Here is a 20,074-nt window from a genome sequence, read left to right as displayed (position 1 = left end):
GTCCATAATGCCAGAGTGCCAGGGATAAATGCCACCACAGGATTATCTTCTTATATAGTCTTGTAATCGCAGACATACCTTAGGCAAAGGGATGGGATCTCCAGAAAGAAACTCCAAAATAAGTATGTAACTATAATGTTGATTTTCAATTGGAGATATTTCCATATCCGTTCTCCATCAGTTATCTGCTTCTGGCCGTGTGATATTGGATATTTTATTGCAGTTCTACATACACAACAGTTGCCCCAAATCATAGAAGTGATAGAGAAAAGGAAATTAACAGTTACTCAGGACCAGGTATCCCAAAAATGGGCCCATTGTATGCAACCATTCATTTTGGACAGACTACAAAAGTTGAGTCAGTGTAGTTGATACGATAAGTAGGGGGTGCGCTGTATGGTAATAGCATTAGAAGGAATGTTTGTATTATGAATGTTGTAGCTTTATTGCCAATAAGAGGATTTTCATGCTTTTAGTCCATGTATAGAAGGTTCAGGAGAGGACTCCAGCATAACGTAAACCGGACAGATCCATTTTGCAGCCCATAGACTTCTGATATGACGGAATAAATAACGGAAAGCCTCTAAAGGCATTCCGTTATGCATTCCGTCATAGCATTGTGTTATGGTCCGTGGTAACGGAATCCATAACGCAATTCAGCTTATACCAGTAAACGAAACGTCAACGAATTTCGAAATATTAAATTCACTCATCTCTAGTCATTTCTGATGAGCTAACACTTTTCTTGTATTCTTTCCCTGTTTCAGCTTTCTCCATCTCCAGTGAGAACAGCCAAGTGGTAATGATTGGCATCTCAGCGGCCATAGTCATTATCCTGCTCACCGTGGTTGTTTACGTCCTCATCGGAAGGTGAGTTCTTTCTCTTCTTCATACTGTTCTTGTAAGAGCAAATATATGAGTGCTGCCATCATCACAAGAGAGGATACAGTACTGTACTCTGGATGTATGACTGGTGTTTACTGTATTATGTACAGTATGTACTTATCAGCACTAGAAGCAGGACATATTGTAATCTATTGGTATTAAAGGGATGTTCTAGTTACAACAAGTAGTTTTCTATTCACTGGATAAGGCATAACTGTTAGATTGGTGGGGATCTAACCACTGGGACCTCCACGATTACTAGAACCAGTGCCCCATGCCCCCCATATGGAGCATGTTCAATGCCATTCCGTTGACTTTCTCCAGCAGTCCTAGATATTGTCAATAGAGTGCATGCTTGACCATTGCTGAATTCAGTGGCAGACCACCATCCTCATGATCAGTGGGTGTCCCTTATCCAGTAGACAGGGAATAACTTGTCCTAGCCTTCAATATAATTCATTGCAGAGTACACTAGATTAATAAACTAAAATATTCACAACTTGACATCTACCACCTGTATCAAGTAAAAATATACCAAGAAAATATTTCGAAAGATTCAGCCAATATGGCTACACTTCATTGTGTCAATCACCCCCAAAAAATAGAAAAATGCCAATACTTAGCCATCTGAAAGTCAACAAAAGATAATAACCAAACTTTGGTGTATGCTCTTTTATTATATTTGCTAATGCTGTGATACCTCTTTGGGATGGCCATCAAAATAGTGGCCTTATATTGTCAAGTTCACATCTTGGGTTCAAATCTTTGTTAATAATTAGATATGTAGATACTTTTCATGGACTAGATGAGTCCTACTAGGAGCAAAACTAGTGGACAAAGTGGTCACCTGATTATATCATAACATGTGACTGCACCAATTGTGATTTAATATACTAAAGTTTGATCATAAACTTAGATCCTATAGTTATCTATGTCTGAAACGTGTTGTCTGAATATAGTGACTAAAGAAATAATTGTTTGTCTGCACCTATTGGGTTTTACTTTAAGGAACCTCTGCCTACATAATACTTAGATCATAAAGACATACGGTACTTTTGGTAGAGTAGAATCCTGGAGGTCAGGCAGTAATACAGAAGTTATTATTTTTCCGGATTACAGGGAACAGGTTTACCATGGCAGATTTCCGTAATATTTCGATACTGCTTCTAAAACCTACAATTCTAAAAAAGTTGGGATGCTGTGGAAAATGTAAACACAGACATTTTATCAGTTCATGAAAATTAACTCATTTAGAACTTAACGGCAGCAACATATCTGAGAAAAGTTGGGACAGGGACATGTCTACCATTGTGTAGCATCAAAAATAACAGTCTGTAAAAGACTGGGAAGTGAGGAGACCAATTGCTGGAGTTTTGGGAAAGGAATAGCCGGCTCTATCATAAGGCAGCCCAAGCGGCTGCTTGAGGGCGCAGAGAAGGGGGAGGCGGTGCCGGGGCGGAAAACAATTAACTTGCTAACTTTCATTTACCCCCGCTGAGCCTGATGGGGGGGGGGGGGGCAAGAAATGGACATGAATCATGAGGGGCAGAAATGTGAAATGATGGGGGGGCGCCAAAATGTAGATTCGCTTGTGTTGACAAAAATCCTTGCACCGGCCCTGGGTGTAGGATTCTAGTTGCTCAACAGTCCTGGGTCTTTTTTACCAGATTTTTTTTATTTCATGATATATTGTCTGAAGGGGAGCATATGTTGTTCTAAAACCTCTATATTCTGTTCAGCATTGATAGTGCTTTCCCAGATGTGTAAGCTGCCCACACCATAGGCACACCAATGCAACCCTGTACCATCAGAGATGCAGGCCTTTGAACAGTGCGCTTATAACAAGCTGGATAGTCTCTCTCCTTCTGAGTCCGCAGAACACAGTGTCCATGGTTTCCAAAAAGAATTTCACATTTTGATTCACCTGACCACTGGTTTTCCATTTTGCCTCAGTTCATTTTAAATGAGCTTTGGCCCAGAGAAGATGGAGGTGTTTCTGGATCGTGTTGACAAATGGCCTCCTCTTGGAATGATACAGCTTTAACTGCCATTTGTTAATTTCACGTGAACTGTGTTTAAAGGCAATGATTTCCAGTACAGGATCATACCTGTTTTAATGTAGTGCTTCCTGAGGGTCCCTAGATCACAGACGTCCAATATTGACCATTTTGTCCCTTGTGCACATGGATTTCTCCCAATTCTCTGAATCTTCTGATGATATTATGTACTGTAGATGGTGGGATATTCAAAGTCTTTGCAGTTTTATGCTGAGGAACATTTTTTTTTAATTGCTCCACAATTTTCAGATGCAGTTTTTTGCCTATTGGTGAACCTCTGCCCATCTTCTGAGAGGCTCTTTTTGAACCAAGTCATGTGGTTCTTCCAGCAGTTTTTTATTAGTACCGCTTACTTTTCCCAGGCTTTCATTTACCCTGTCGGAACTTTTTTGAAATATGATGCTGCCATCAAGCTCTAAATGAGTTAATTTTGGTAGACAGTAAAATGTCTCATTTTTAACATCTGAAATGTGTTCTATGATCGATTGCGAATAAAATATGGGTCTGTGAGATTTTCATATCATTCCATTCTGCTTTCCTTTACATTTATGCAAATTTTACACAGCAACTTTTTGGGAATTGAGGTTGTATAATCAGACTTTAACATGTGCCCTACGTGATGTATTGGTGGGTTACTATGTTCAACATTAGGCTCGTGCATGTGCACTTATTATGGCTTCTTTCATCAGCCATATATTTTGAGTCAAGGATGAGATTGATTTATGGCTTTGGAGATGAAGAAAGTTTTTCTTAACCCAAGCTGTGATCCAGTAATATGGCCAAATCCACATAGCTTAATATGCTGGACATACAATATGTGGTAGACATTGGTCTCCACCAGTGACTATAGGGGTATATTGGGAGTGGTAGTCTTACAATGCTGGGGTAGAAATTTACTGAATGAAGCCATATACCTATCTTCTACAGTAACGTAAAATGAATATAGAACTAGTAGTACGCCGTAAACAAGAATTCTAAAGAAACAATAAAATGTCATTGCTGATTTGTTTTATTTCCGAAGTTATTGTAGAATTTTCCTCCTGTTAACATAATCATGTTGTGTTTTTCTGGGGCTTTGCGAGCTGTTTGCTGTTTTCTGTAGCTGTATTTCACACCTTATTAAATAGATTGCCTGAGATTTGACCTGTGTATGCCTGATTAAGTTTACTATCTCATGTGCAATGTTATTTCTATTAAAGCCAGGTGTGACATCTTAGGCACTTATGAGAACCCTGGGCTGTACCGGCTGATTATGTGTAAACTACGCTATGCAAGTGACTTTTCAAGCCCTGCAGGATTAGATTTCATAACCACATGGACCTGACGTTTCCCTTGTGTTTCTATTAAATTGTTCAAGATCTCATACTTCAAATTTGTCAAGCTCAATGCACACGTGTTTTTCTGCAGATTAATGCAGCGTTTTAGATTTTAAGGTCTCTTGCTCTTTGATCTACACTTTCTAGGAGTAGTAACCTGAATTGCTATTTTGGGTTTTGGATTGCCTGATATAAATTTTATGCTGTTAAAAAAAAAAAATCGGTCTTTTCTCAAGAGCCGGTCACATGGCAGGAATAGACGTAGATGGGGGAGAACATATGGGATCATAACTCCCAGCATGTCCTGGTAGATAATGGGGAATGGTGCAAGTTGACCTCATTGATAATATCCAGCTTTTCCAAAATGACTGCTGTTGTAATAATCATTTGTTAATTTCCACTGAAGACTTGCACCCTAGCACTTAACAGCTGAGTGTTGGACCCCCAGGTACCTGATCCAGTAATTAAACTTATTATAAGCAGCAAATTTTGCAATCTGACACTTGTTGCCTGAAATGTTGCTCTTTATTTCTATCGAGCTCTTTGTAGAAGCTTATGAGCAGCTAAATTAATCTTGTGGTAAGCCAGTCATAAGTCTTATTCACACAGCAGAGTTGTGTGGAAGGAGCATGGGCAGTAGTGTATGGAAGTTCTCCAGCCTCCATGTGCTGCTGAACAGAGCTTAGAAGGTCTGAAAGACTGACTGCACATGAGTGATCTGAAAGCCTCTTTCGGTTTCACTTTGTCTGTGTGTTGCTGGTATGTCCACACCTCCTGTTCAGGTGTGGATCATGTGACCTTTACCTCTCCATATTTAGTCTGACTTTACCCATCACTCCTTGCTTTGGATAGCTCAATTTGGTTTTGGAAGAGCTGGAGTGTTCATCCATCATCCTCAGAAGAGTATGAACGCAGCCTAAAGTATAATTTACATGACTCCCTGAACCAGATAAAATTGTCACTACCCCCGAAAAACCTGTCTGGGAGGGCATCCGATCAGTTGTCTGAGAAGGCAGCGGCGCTCTAGCAGAACCGCGGCCTTCTCACTGTTTAGCGCTGGCCCAGTGACGTCACGACTAGTATCAACTGGCCTGGGCGGGGCTAAGCTCCATTCAAGTGAACAGAGCTTAGCCCTGCCCAGGCCAGTGATACTAGTCGTGACGTAACTGGGCCAGTGGTAAATAGTGAGAAGGCTGCGCCGCTGCTGGAGCGCCACTGCCTTCTCAAACAGCTGATCGGCGGGGGTCCCGGGTGTCGGACCCCCGCAGGTCAGATGCTGCTGATCTATCCAGAGGATAGATCATCAGTTTAAACAAACTTCAGAACCCTTTTAATAGCATCGAAACAGGGAGGAGGAGACGCCAGTTTTTCTCAATGGGAGAAAAAAAAAATCTCCTTCTCCCTGTGACGCTCTCCTTACTGAAGAGGGACAACCCCCACCACCACCGAAACAGCTGTCTGCGGATGGATATTTGGTTTGGCTATGGGCCTGGTCATGTCCCAAGGCTTGTTAACAAGTCAAACTTTGACTCCAAGGGAGCTATTTCCAAAAGGTCATACTTGCAAGATGGTTCACTTTCTCTGGGAGACACCTCTTTGCATCTGATCTTTAAGATTGAAACCTAGAGATGAGCAAATCAATTGTACATGAATCCAATTTATTGATTCATCCTGCACAAATAGCTTAAAATGACAGCTACCATTTTTCAGGACAGAAGACAGAGAAGACACCTTCTATTAAAAAATATAAAATTTTGACCATTTTTAAATTGTAAAGAATCTAACAGTATTGTGTAATCAAATAGGCTGTTTGTTACCACTGTCGACCATCTGTCTACCCATAGCCATATATGTCACTGACACCTTGACATTACTAATGCTGTCTTGGTGTTAAAGACCTTGAAAGGGGTTGGATGCAGTTCTCGGAGACCCCAGGGTGGCACACACAACTTTTCAGGGCCAACTGAGCACTTTTGATTTGGGTCGAATTAATTGGACTGAATCTGACAGCTGATTCGACCAAATTGGACCCGAAGCAAATTTTGTGAAATTTGCTCATCTGTACTCAAACCCCCGAAAATTTGCATGTACTTCTAAAGTAAACCCAAGGTAAGTGACCCAATGATGGACACAGTTTTTACAATACGAAAATTCTAAGTGATGTGTAAAAATTTTCTACAGTTATTTTATCGAGAAATGTAGAGCTCAGTTGCTTCTTTGCCGTACTCCACAGACTGACCATGTGAGGCTTGCTTGCGTAATGTTTGTTCTGAGCTTGTGTTATTCATTCTCTGTGCGGTTGCAGTGACTGTACTGACCTTAAACTATTCTCTGTCAACTCTCTCAACACTCTTCTCAAAGCAGATGTTGGCGAGAAGGAAGGGTTCCTTTGTTCCAGGGGTAGTCCAGCACAAGAAACAAACTGTCCCAGGGACTGCACATGCTGCAATAAAAGAACTTATACTCACCTCAACCATTCTGACTGGTGCTGAGTTTCCTGCTGTGCTCCATTTACTGCTTCCTGTTCTCGACACGGCAGTAGGCGGCTGTGAATGTCGATCAGCCAATACAGGCAACAGTGTAAGCTCGCTTCTGCCATTGATTGGCTTAGCGGTAGTCACAGACATTTTCCGCCATGTCAAGAACAGGAGCAGCAAGCAGAGCACAATCGGGTGGTGGTGGGGGGATCGGTGAGTATAAGGTCTGTTGTTCTTTTACAGCATAAGCAGCCCCTCAGACAGCTTTTTATTAGCACTGGAATACACCTTTAAGCTGACCATTTTCTTTAGATAACTTGTGGTTCATGGAGCCGCCATTCTCCCCTAAACCCCCACATTCACACCTCTGACAGAAGCTTAACCCCTGTAGAAACAAAAGGATTATGTATATTGAAATCCAACAATGCCCGATCTTACTTTTCCCTGAAATCTGCTGTCGGGGGAGGGGTTTTAGTCAGGACACCCCCATACTCAAAGTGTGGGCCCATTTATAAAGGAGCCATCAATGTTCAACCAATAGGCATATGATTCCTAGTTCTCTCACTAATCTTTAGAACTTAGGGGCCACTGGCTTTGAATTGACCTATGATACAATACCAGGCGCAGTTCCATGGCTCTACATTTTAGTGAGGAATCCCAGGGCTGCTTAGCCTAAGGGCCACACTCAGGCTCATAATTAAATCACAGTAGAATGCAATCATGAAGTGATTATATAATAACATTTGCTGCAATCCCTACCTAGTTCCTAGCAACTTTCTTCCCCATAGGAAATAACTGAGGTCAAAAGTCCATCACCCAAAAATATCATAATAACTAAAGACATGACCTTGTAATTTAGGAGAGTAATAAATATTATAACCGTTCATCACTCCATTGTTTTCATTCTCAGTATAGGTGAACAGACCTCAGTTTTCCTCTACTCAATCTTTCGCCTTTGCTTAGACCGTGGTGTGCATGTAGAACATAAGTAATAAACTTTAGCAGTTTTTGGCCAGGGCTTATCCAGCCCTTAATTGGCCTCCCTTGCCACTTCATGACCTGCCGCCACATGAGAGCCGGTCCCTTAACAATGCATTTTCTATCTTATCACAAGGTAAATATGTTTTCCTGCATCATTGAGGAAATGAATGTTTGTGTTTGCTCTTGTAGGTTCTGCGGATACAATAAATCAGTGCACAGCCCCGATGAAAAAAGGCTTCACTTTGGAAACGGTCACTGTAAGTAATGTGATTTATAAGTTCCATTTAACAACGATTATGTTGGAACAATGTATTCACATTTTTATTCCCTCGGCTGTAGCTCTATCTAGCATCAGGCAGAGGAATGTGAACCAAGGTAGCATTGCAGCATTCCAGTATACAGCATGTGACACCTATTGGTAACTTCACTTACTGCAATGCTGTACCGTATACTTATTATTAGTGGTATGGATTACAGAAATTATTGGCAGTTGGTGATTAAAATAGAATATAATTCCCACTTAAAGGTTGTAAGCATCCTCTGATATATATATTATATATATATATATATATATATATATATATAATATATATCGTACATTGTGCAGCACATGAGCTTCTGATTGTTTGAACATACCGTAGCGGTGGGTTTCATATAATCTCTGCTTGGAGGCGTCTATAACTCATACTTGGCCACAGCTTTACTTAAGACTACCAGTGCCTTTGAAAAACAGATGAACAACCCTTAGGGCTCATGTACACGACCGTATGTATTTTGCAGTCTGCAAAAAACGGATCCGCAAAAAGTATTGATGACGTCTGTGTGCATTCCATATTTTGCGGAACAGAACAGCTGGCTCCTAGAAGAACAGTACTATCCTTGTCCGTAATGCGGACAATAATAAGACATGTTGTAATTTTTTACGGACATACAGAAACGGAATGCACATGGAGTAACTTCCGTTTTTTTTTTGCGGACCTAATGAAATGAATGGTTCCGTATACGGTCCGCAAAAAAAAAAACGGAACAGACACGGAAAGAATATACATTCATGTGCATGAGGCCTTAACCGTATATATACTCAGAATGCTCCCTATATTAGCTACAGTGCGTGGCTTCTTTCCTGGTAGACATGACACACATGTTGCAAAGCAGTTAAGATCATTTGAATTGGTTCCATCTAATACTACATTTCCACTGCAGCAACCATGTACAGCTTACTTGACGATGGAGGTTTCTGCAGCCAGACCTGAAATACCATTTTGACACAATGGGGTCTGCTTTTTTTTTCTTTTTTCAAGGAGGAAAATGTTTTTTTTATTTGTACAATCAGAATCCAGGGGGTATGCCACATATACTTTTATCGTTTCTTTATTGTCTTTTCTTGTTTTCCCCTTTGACTATAATGGGATCCGTTAGGTTTCCCTTAATAAAAAAAAATTTTACTGAAGGAAAAAGTCCTGCATGCCGGACCTTTCTCTCCACTATTTTTGGCAAATGGAGCCTCCGACACAGATGTATATATTTAAACACAAAATTAGATCAAATGCTAAAAATTACACCAGTATTATAATCATCTAAATCTCAAGAAGAAATATATTTTCAAAGGAGATAAAAAATTATACCAAAGACAGAAATACACGTCATACTGTGATTGTCTACGCTTGGGTACCAATTCTGTACTGTTTAGGCCCCTTTCACACGGGCGAGTATTCCGCGCAGATGCGATGCGTGAGTTGAACGCATTGCACCCGCACTGAATACCGACCCATTCATTTCTGTGGGGCTGTTCACATGAGCGGTGATTTTCACACATCACTTGTGCGTTGCGTGAAAATCGCAGCATGCTCTATATTCTGCGTTTTTCACGTTACGCAGGCCCCATAGAAATGAATAGGGTTGCGTGAAAATCGCAAGCATCCGCAAGCAAGTGCGGATACGGTGCGATTTTCACGCACGGTTTCTAGGAGACGATCGGGATGGAGATCCGATCATTATTAATTTTCCTTATAACATGGTTATAAGGTAAAATAATAGCATTCTGAATACAGAATGCATAGTACAATAGCGCTGGAGGGGTTAAAAAAAATTAAAAAAATTTAACTTACCTTAATCCACTTGATCGCGAAGCCCGGCATCTCCTTCTGTCTTCATCTTAGCTCTGTGCAGCAACAGAACTTGTGGTGACGTCACTCAGGTCTTCACATGATCCATTACCATGGTAAAGATCATGTGATGGATTATGTGATTACCGGAGTGACGTCACCACAGGTCCTGTTGCTGCACAGAGCTAAGATGAAGACAGAAGGAGATGCCGGGCTTCGCGATCAAGTGGATTAAGGTGAGTTAAATTATTTATTTATTTTTAACCCCTCCAGCGCTATTTTACTATGCATTCTGTATTCAGAATGCTATTATTTTCCCTTATAACCATGTTATAAGGGAAAATAATACAATCTACAGAACACCGATCCCAAGCCCGAACTTCTGTGAAGAAGTTCGGGTACCAAACATGCGCGATTTTTCTCACGCAAGTGCAAAACGCATTACAATGTTTTGCACTCGCGCGGAAAAATCGTGCGTGTTCCCGCAACGCACCCGCACATTTTCCCACAACGCCCGTCTGAAAGAGGCCTTAGAGATGATGAAATGTCAATTCAGGGCCAATTCAACCGAATCTTCCTTCTGATTCTAGTCCCAATAAATTCGACCTGAATTGAAGTGCCCTGGAAAAGCTCTCCCTCCCCTCCTTGATTCAGCTGGATCAAATCACACAAAGTCTGGATTCGTTAGAATTGGAAGTTTTCCAAAAATATGCGTCAATTTTTAATTTTTTTAGTTTCTTATTATTGGTTGTTTTATGAACATGATCCTAACAGCAAAAAGAAATGGTGACTATTCGCTATTGATTCTGCTGGATCTCTCTGCAGCGTTTGATACTGTAGACCATAAACTCCTCCTCACCATGCTCCACTCAATTGGCCTTAAGGACACTGTTCTCTCTTGGTTCTATTCCTATCTCTCTGGTCGCTCCTTTAGTGTATCATTCGCTGGCTCTTCTGCTTCTCCTCTTCCTCTTGATGTCGGCATTCCTCAAGGCTTAGTACTAGGTCCTCTACTCTTCTCCTTCTATACAGTCCCCATCGGACAGACTATCAGTAGATTTGGCTTTCGATACCATCTCTATGCTGACGACACCCAACTATATACTTCATCCCCTGACATCAGCCCTGCTTTACTCCAAAACACCAGTATATGTCTGGCAGCTGTCTCTAACATCATGTCCTCTCTGTATCTAAAACTGAACCTCTCAAAAACTGAACTTCTTGTCTTTCCCCCATCTACTAACTCACCTATACTTGATATTTAAATTCTGGTCTGCAGCACTATCATAACTCCTGTGCAACATGCCCGCTGTCTTGGGGCCACATTTTACTCTGATCTTTCCTTTGTTCCCCATATTCAATCACTTACACGCTCTTGTCGTCTGCACCTCAACAATATCGCCAGAATCCGCCCTTTTCTTATGGTGAAAATGGCAAAAACTCTTGTTGTTGCCTTGATTCATTCTCGTCTTGACAACTGCAACGCATTACTAATCGGTCTCCCTTTCACTAAACTCTCCCCCCTTCAGTCTGTCCTAAATGCTGCAGCCATCCAACCGCTACACTGATGCCACTAGTCTGTGCCAGTCACTTCACTGGTTGCCCATCCACCACAGAATACAGTTCAAACTTCTCACCCTCACCCACAAAGCTCTGCATCGTGCTGCACCTCCACACATCTCCTCCCTCATCTCCATCTACCACCGCACTCGTGCTCTCCGTTCTGTTAGTGACCCAAGATTAATAACCTCCATAATTCGTACCTCTCACTCCAGTCTTCAAGACTTTTCTCGAGCTGCACTACTCTCTGGAATACTCTGCCCCGGAATACTAGGTCAATCCACAACTTTTCCACCTTAAAACGTGCCTTGAAAACACATCTTTTCAGGCAGGCTTATCAAGCTACCTAAACTGACTATTCCCCGTCTAAACCTCCCCCCACCAACTCCTCTGGCCTGAACCCGATCCTCTAGTAATCCCAAACCCAAAGCAGATCGGCTGGCACCACTCCTGTCAGTTCAATAATAGCTCAAATCCTACTTAGCAAAATCAACTACCTTATGTGTAACCCCTAATTCCTCATAGATTGCAAGCTCTTGCGAGCAGGGCCCTGACTCCTAGTGTTTCAGTTGCATATTAGCCAGTTAGTTTTGTTTCGTACATGAACCCTATGAATTTGTAAAGAGCTGCGGAATATGGTGGCGCTATATAAATACATTTTATTATTATTATAATTATGGGGTCGGCCATCTTGCCTGAGCTGTTGTTAACAGCATTTAGAGATATGCTTTACAGCTTCCACTATGGACCATAGACACAATGGACAGGAGCTGACCCCATCGACTTCTATGGGAGAGTTTTCTAGGCATGCTCTGTGACCTGTGCAGAGGTCAAGAGGAAGAAGATAAGCTGTGATATCACCTACTGTGAATGGGGGATCATGTGTTATCTATATATAGGTGATATCTCTCATTGGAGTTCCTGTCAGTAATGATAAGCAGATAGCTGCAGTACATTGATCTGTTCAGACCAGGAAGTGTTCGCTTATTATTAGGCTTAGTGGCCAGTGTGAAAACTGCAGGACTTTAGTTTTGTATGTTTTTTTTTTTAATATTGATATTAACATGAACTGGTAAAACATTTCAAAACAAAACTTTGCTTTAGAAAAATACATAAATTACATCCCTTTCTGTTTGGCACCCCTCACAAGAATGAAATTAAGTGCTGGATTCGGCACATAACTGACAGGAACAGAACCTAACAGATCCCATTGACTATAATGGGATCCGTTAGGTTTCCCTTTGTAAATGTAAAACTTTTTTTAGCGAAGAAATAAGTATTGCATGCAGGACTTTTCTCTCCACTTTTTATTGACAAATGGAGCCTCCGACCCAGATGTGTGTGTATATATATATATATATATTCACAGAATAAGATCAAATACTGAAAATTGTGCACAGTACACAGGACAGGCTGGAGGCTAATTTGCCACCCCCTGCAGTCTTCGTACAGCACCTCCTAGGGGCCACAGTCTCATACTGCCTCATAAAGGATGTGCCTCTGGCTCCGGTAGTAGATGATACAGAAATGGTGAAATATATTTGTGTTTGTGGAGATCATCAAAAGTTTTTTCAGAAATACATATTGGTGGTGTTTCCTAAAGATAGACTATTCATTTGTATTCCTCTGAAAACCCAGTGAACATTGCTTCTACCTATACTTCCTTGTATACTACTTTGTACATCCTTTTTCCCAACTTGTACATTTCATACATCGCTTCCTATATCTGTAATTGACAAACAAATGGCTTTTTATGTGTAGTGGAACTCTGCAGTTTTAATGTCATTGCCGTTTTATTGGAGAGCGGCGGCAGATTTCCACCTGTTCGGTAGCCATTTGGTACCAATTCATTGACAGAAATTGCTTTCAAATTATGCTGAAGTAGCTGAAGATTTTGTGAAGGCCATAAACAACCATAAAACGTGGATAAATGGTGTCTCCAGTGAATGGGTAAATGACACCAGGAGGCTGATATAGCTGGATGTGTAAAGTGTCTTACTAATTATACTGCCAGGAAGGCAGAAAAGTCCCGATTACCAGATTACATCATCATCACATTCTGTCCTCTGTGTTTCTTTATCAACCCTCTTTCTGCTCTGAACACTGATTTATTTTCTAAAGCCATGGAAGTGATTACAGATGAGCGAAGTTTTGGAAAATTTGATTCGTCTGCTTAGCCGAACTTCGACAAGCAATTTGATTTGTTACGAATTACTTGTCACAAATACCTTTCCATTGTATGGAGTGGGTGCAGAGAAGGGGGACAGCGATTGCGCCACCCCCGGCATTTAACCACACAGATGCTGTGTTCAACACTGATTACGGCATCGGAGACTCACATTTAGACTTTCAGAGGTTAATCAAAGGTTAAAAATAATAATAATTATACTCACCTCATCCACTTGATGGCAGAGAGACTGTCCGCTCCCGTCTTGATTAAAGAATTATGTCACCATGTGATCACGATGGGCACGCTTTGACGTTATCAGTGATATTGTTTTTTACTTTCAGCCACCATTTTAGGAAAAATTTTGTTACCACGAGAAAATTCGGCTTCATGGCAAATCACATTTTTCCTGAAATTCAGATTGAAGTCCACCTTGGATACTTCGATTCACTCAACACTAGAAGTGATGGTTAATGGAAGGGTTAATGCAATGACAGGGAGCGGAGATTACGCTGCCCCCCTTGATTGTACCCCTCAGATGTTGTGTTCATACATGATCGCGGCATCTGATATAAATAACAGAGTGTCAAATAAAAATAATAAAAAAAAAAAAAAAAATCATACTTACTTGATCCATTTGCTCACGACAGGCTGGCCTCCGCCATCCTGCTTGAAGATCTGGCACAAAATATCATTGATGACGTCACTGCACACAGGGTTTTGTGCAAGATCTTCAAGCAAGATGGCGGTAGCCTGTCCGTCGCGAACAAATGGATCAGATAAGTATGATTTTTATTTTATTTTTTTACACTATTGCAGGTTAAATCGATTCACTACCACGAAGCAAGAGGAAATTTAGCTTTGTGGCGAATAAAATTTATCCTGAACTTCTGATCGAAGTCCACTTTGTGGACTTTGATTTAAAGGATAACTGTCACACTTAGACCCTAATTTCAATTTTCCTATATGTAGTTACTAATAACATGATATTCCAGAATCAGTTACTATTAGACTGACTTACCCCATATTTAATAAGATTCAGCCCTTAGCAACCAGTCTGCATAAAACTGCAATTTCACTATTAAGTTAAGATGGCCGCCACTGCCCTCACCCTGAGGCTAATCTCGCCTGCCCTCACTAGCCAGTAACAATAGCCTCCCAAAAGTGTCAGCAACCAGAGCCCTCCCCCCTAAAGGGTTAATCTCCTGCAGCACAAAGGGGTCCTCTTACCACATGTGGCTTTCATTTATACACTGAGCAGATGGCAGATCTCCCTTCCCTGCTCTGCGCTGCTTCAGCTCTGCATTGTCCCAGTCTGCTGAGTGAGGGAGCGTCTGCCAAGCGCAGGGACAGGGAGAAGTGCACACAGCCCAGGCACTGTTATCAGCTGCTGGGGAGGACCTGGCTTTAATTATTTACTTACAGTCCCTGGCTGTCAGTAATCTGACCTTGCACGCTGCGTGCTTCTGCGTCCTCCGTCCCTTCAACACATAGACGGACCCTGCATAGCAACCGTATTTTAAGCAGAGGTAAAAGTAGGCAGTACAGGGAACAAAACTGTGGAATTAAGGGGTAATTGAATACACAGTGAAAAGTTGAAATAGGGCCACCAAGGAGATATTAATCACCACAATCCAATACTCAAAAAATATAATAATATACGACAGTTATCCTTTAATGCTCAACACTAGTTGGTAGCTATAGGGAAAATCCCTTAATACTTGAAATTTGATGCTTCTATCAAAACCCAAATTTGTTTGTTGACACAGTCCTTTTGACATCCATAAATTACTTTAGGCCTTGCACTGATTGTTTTATTACTTTTGCTGTCCAATAACTGACTGGATCACACAGCCTTTCACTAGGTTTTATAAAGTATCACTGACAACTTACATGATTATGTCACTCCTGAATTGTACTTTTTGTGCAAAGATAAACAAGTATTATTTGGACTGGAAGAATTAGAGGTGTTTGTATAATTTAATCGTTTCCTGGCTGCCTTTGTAGAGCTTAATGACAGCATCTCACACAATAAGTCTGAAAATTCCTAATTTTTTTTCGACTGTGGAAGCTTAAAACCAAAACGTCTACTGACTGTAAAAAAAAAAAAAGACTTTGGCACAAAAACTGCTTTCTGAGCATTGCTTTATCAAATTTGAAAATCTCATAAAAGAAGTGTTTCCACACTTGTATAACTAGTCGTGTTTGATAAGGTGTTTCTGCTTCAAAGTCATTTAAATAAAGCAAGTGTTTTAACACCTGTAATTGGGAACTAAGTAGAAGTCATTCTTCTGCATTAAATAGGAATTCTTTAGATGTTCTTTGCTAAAAGCAGATGGGAAAAAATGGGAATAATGGTGTTTCCTGTTACAACATACAGTGCAAAATGATAGCAAATGATTTATTATTTCATTGGTCGCCGCAGATCTTTGGTCAAAAATAAATGTGGACATTTCAGTTTTTCAGGGGCAGAATTCACTGTACGTTGCATACAATTGACGGTGAATTAAAGGGAATCACCGGGAAATTCCCCATTAAACTAGGCACATTCTTGTAATGTTAGCTCAGCTGATTTAACAGTCAATTTCATGGTGACAGAGTCCCTTTAACAGTTATTAATGGTTAAGAATCTCTACCCCTTTCAGTGCAGTATATATCCACAATTATTATTTATATTTTAAATCCACAAATATTATTTTATGCATGCACAAGTTTAATGTCAAGTACTTCATCAACATACAGCCTCTCAGCTTGTAATTGACATATTTTTCGGCCTCTTGATCTGTATATTTTCTATTGTCGTTTATTTCTAATGCACATTGGTGTTGGAGGCTTAAAGTGGCATTAACCTTTAACCAACTTTGCATTAATCATTAGTACAGTATGTGTACATGAGTAATAACACTAATTCTGCCCATTATATCCCTTATATCTGGCATTTTTTAGCAGTTTTCATCTGTGCTTGCTGAATATCTGGTTTTCTGTTCTCTCAGACATGGAGGGTAGCTGCCACCTAACTGCACACACACAAAGTAGAGGAGAATCTCCTTCCCAACCATCTCACGGTCACTCAGAAGCAACCCCATAATGGAGAATATTACAGAGAAGGACAGACCTGTATTTATGTTAATGTAGCAGTTGTGATGAGCTATAGCCTTCCTATGTAGATGTGCAGTCTCTCTGGCTGTGTGTATCTCACTCATTTCATGCTCACTCCTTCTCCCCTCTCTATAGACTTGCATTGACATGTGTAATATGATCCTATTGCAGAGCTGATCCCATCCTGAATGGGGAGAAGCATCTTTCAAAGTGAAAAGGAATTAGCATGGGGGGCTGGTAAACAGCTGATAACAGGCAAACTAGACATTTCTCACTGATAAAACATATTACATAGTTTCTTGTGGCCACTTGTACTATTGATTTATACAAGGTTGTGTGGAACATTAGTGACTATTTAAAGGGGTTATGTAGGAATATCCCCAGAATAGGACATCAATATCAGATTGGTGGGATCTAACTTCAGGGATCCTGCCAATACGCTGTTTTAAGAGGCCGCTGCACTCCCCAGAGCTCTAGTGAGCATTGTGGTCTCTTCACAGCTTGCAAAGCACAGCGCTGTGCTTGGTATTGCAGCTCAGCCCACTTTCACTGTGTGATTGACAGTCCTCCTTGTATGATTGTGTATAGAGTTGAAAGGGTTTTCCAAGACTTTAATATTGATGACCTATCTTCAGGATAGGTCATCAGTATCTGATTGGAAGGGGTCCAACACCTTGGATCCCCACTGATCACCTGTTTGAGAAGGCATCAGCGCTCCTGTGAGTACCGCAACCTTCTCCATGCCTACCAAGCACACTGCCATACATTCAATGGGGCTAAGCGTGATACCAAGCACAGCCACTATTCAATGTACAGTGCTGTGCTTGGTATCACACTCAGTAGTGTTGAGCGAATCGAAGTATCCAAAGTTGACTTTAAACCAAATTTAAGAGAATATTTGATTTGCCGCAAAGCCGAATTTTCTTGTGCTTAATGGTAATGAATCAATTTTGTCTGAGATGGTGGTAAAAAAAAAAACATACTTACCTCATCCATTTGAGTGTTTAGAGGCCGCCACCACCATCTTGATTGAAGATCCAGCACAATATCTCTTGCGTGGTAAAGTATGACATCCCACCCCAGACATCATAAAGCACCATACAAGATTTTGCTTGGGATCTTCAATCAAGATGGCCATGGCGGCCTCTTCACACTCAAATGGATAAGGTGAATATTGTTATTATTATTTATTTTTTTACCGATTAACCCCTGAAAGCCATAACTTTTCTCGGCACAACGCGAATTTCTTTGTGAAATTCAGCGAAGCAGCCGTATCATAGTTTTGTAAACTTCGATCATCTCTTGTGCTCACTCCCATTTAAGCCCACATTTCGAACAGAAGAAAACTTTTGTTTGGTGGCTTGAGTCGTTTTCCTTTCTGCTTTAGTTTTGCACATTAGGTAGACGACAAGGCTCCATCTTGCTGCCAGATGACATTGAGATCCCAGCAGAATCAGGAAATAGCAGCAAGTGAGATGATTGATGGAAAGGTTAAAAACAACACAGAGGTCCATCCATTCAGCCAGTGTTATACTTCTTCAAATAATTTGCTGGTGCACTTTTCCCATATCATTTAAATGTTAAATTCTCAATCAGTGTGGAATTCCCAGAAGCTTCCTTTCAATACAAATACATTTTTTCCCCTGAAGATATATTATCGTTTTTAAGTTGGGGATGCAAAAGTTCAACCTTCAAGGAAGCCTGGTTGACTTGGGCTGTTGAATATTTCAGATTTGCGGCTAATTAATGCTGTCGTTAAGATCAGAGCTTCTCAAGTGCTCATTCCCCTGATAAAGAAAGTAGTTATTCAGGATCTTCTCATGGCAGAGTCACTGCATTAATTATCCGGACACATCACGTCTGCTAATGATGCAGCCACCTGTATGGGAGTAAGATGATCTTGAAATAAGCAGCGGTAAGGTCCTTGAGGACTGAACCTGGGAACATACTTCATAAGACATTGTAATTGTGACAGGAGGATCATGCTTTAATATATCCGCATATCACCTGCTCATAGAAAATCACATATTTCCTTTCCGAGGTCAATTAAAATGTATGGAGGAGATTTATCGACCCCTATATACCAGAAAACTGGTGTAAAAAAGATGACTGTTGGTTTGCAACTTTTTAATCACCATTTGCTCAAAAATATTTGCCATATAAGAAGACACTAGTGTTATACATAACCTACAATGGGGGGGGTCCTCCTACAGGTTCTGTACTGGGGCCCAGAAACTTTATGTTATACCTGGTAAAATACAGGGAGCAATCTGGGTGTTAGCATTTCCCTTATCAATGGGTTTAATCTTTACACATAAAGGGAAATTTACTAAAGTGTTTACACCACTGTTGTGGCATAAAAAAAGAATTTATGGAGCTCGCCATATACTCGTAAATAATTTGCATCTTTTTTTAGCTTCTCGACATACATTCCCCATTGACAAAGGGAATGGTAAACTCTGAGTTATTAATTTATTCATTCATACATTTCCAGGAGGAGTAACAGAGGAGTGACACAATACAGAATTCTAAGAGTAGATAATCCCAAAATGTTTATATTTTTTAGGTCTCCATTATGCAGTTTTTTGTTTTTGTTATAAACACTTTTTGTGGTGTTTTCTGGTCTTGATATGCTATTAGTCACTATATGTCACTCTAAGTGCTTTATTCACATCTATACTCCTCAATAGCTGTCTGTCATGCCCTATATTGTGCCTCTGGCTGGTTCTGTGTGAGTAAGCGAGAGCTAAGGAGCACAATCCACTGTCTTTGTGTGTATTCTATGGGAAGACATGATAAACAGCTGGTCTCTAACCACCAACTTAGGCACAACTGAGAATTAGAGGTACTGTATACCTTGTAGAGGGGCAACTGCTAAAAAAATACCATCTACAAGTCATTTATACACACATGGCTGCTTAATCTGATAAGTTATCTGAAAGTGTAGGTACTCTTTATAGGGATATCTAATGATTGATGTAAAAAATTTAAACAAGACATTATATGTATAATACATGATCAATTATTTCTAACAATACTAGAAGCAGCCCTGTACCTGACATGATCCCCATTCATTGCCCCAGTTGCCCTGCTAGATTTATTCCAAACTGGCAGCTCCGGTCGTGTCTTTTCTCAGTGGGACATACCCTTTCTTCCGCAGCTGGTGGCATTGGAAGGATGGAACTGAGTATGTTCTTCCATCTCAGTCAGGTGGACAAAGATATTAGGAAAAGAACAAACAGCAGGTGGCGCTATACAGATAGATTTCATTGAATAACTCACTGAACATGCAAAGTTTTTAATTACGTACAATTGCAAAAGTATTCAGATCAAAGGGCTGGTTTGAAAACTGTAAAATATTTTTTGTGGGACATCGCCAATAGCTCGACAGGCTAACTACATGCCTTTTGCCACCAACTTGAGTGAT

General features: G+C 40.6%; 1 protein-coding gene across 2 annotated transcripts in view; it reads left to right on the top strand.

Annotated features, from left to right (window-relative positions):
- The window catches only part of EPHA3 (EPH receptor A3), a 352,384-nt gene that overhangs the window by 264,835 nt on the left and 67,475 nt on the right, over window positions 1–20,074 (top strand). For both annotated transcript variants that reach the window (XM_044284515.1, XM_044284513.1), the window contains exons 8-9: window positions 768–870; window positions 7,906–7,973. In XM_044284515.1, coding sequence (XP_044140450.1) covers window positions 768–870; window positions 7,906–7,973 — 171 coding nt within the window. The remainder of the gene's footprint in view (window positions 1–767; window positions 871–7,905; window positions 7,974–20,074) is intronic.

This window comes from Bufo gargarizans, chromosome 3 (assembly GCF_014858855.1).
Source record: "Bufo gargarizans isolate SCDJY-AF-19 chromosome 3, ASM1485885v1, whole genome shotgun sequence".
Classification (NCBI taxonomy): domain Eukaryota; kingdom Metazoa; phylum Chordata; class Amphibia; order Anura; family Bufonidae; genus Bufo; species Bufo gargarizans.
The sequence above is the reverse complement of the archived record's forward strand: the minus strand, read 5'-3'. Positions and strand labels throughout refer to the sequence as shown.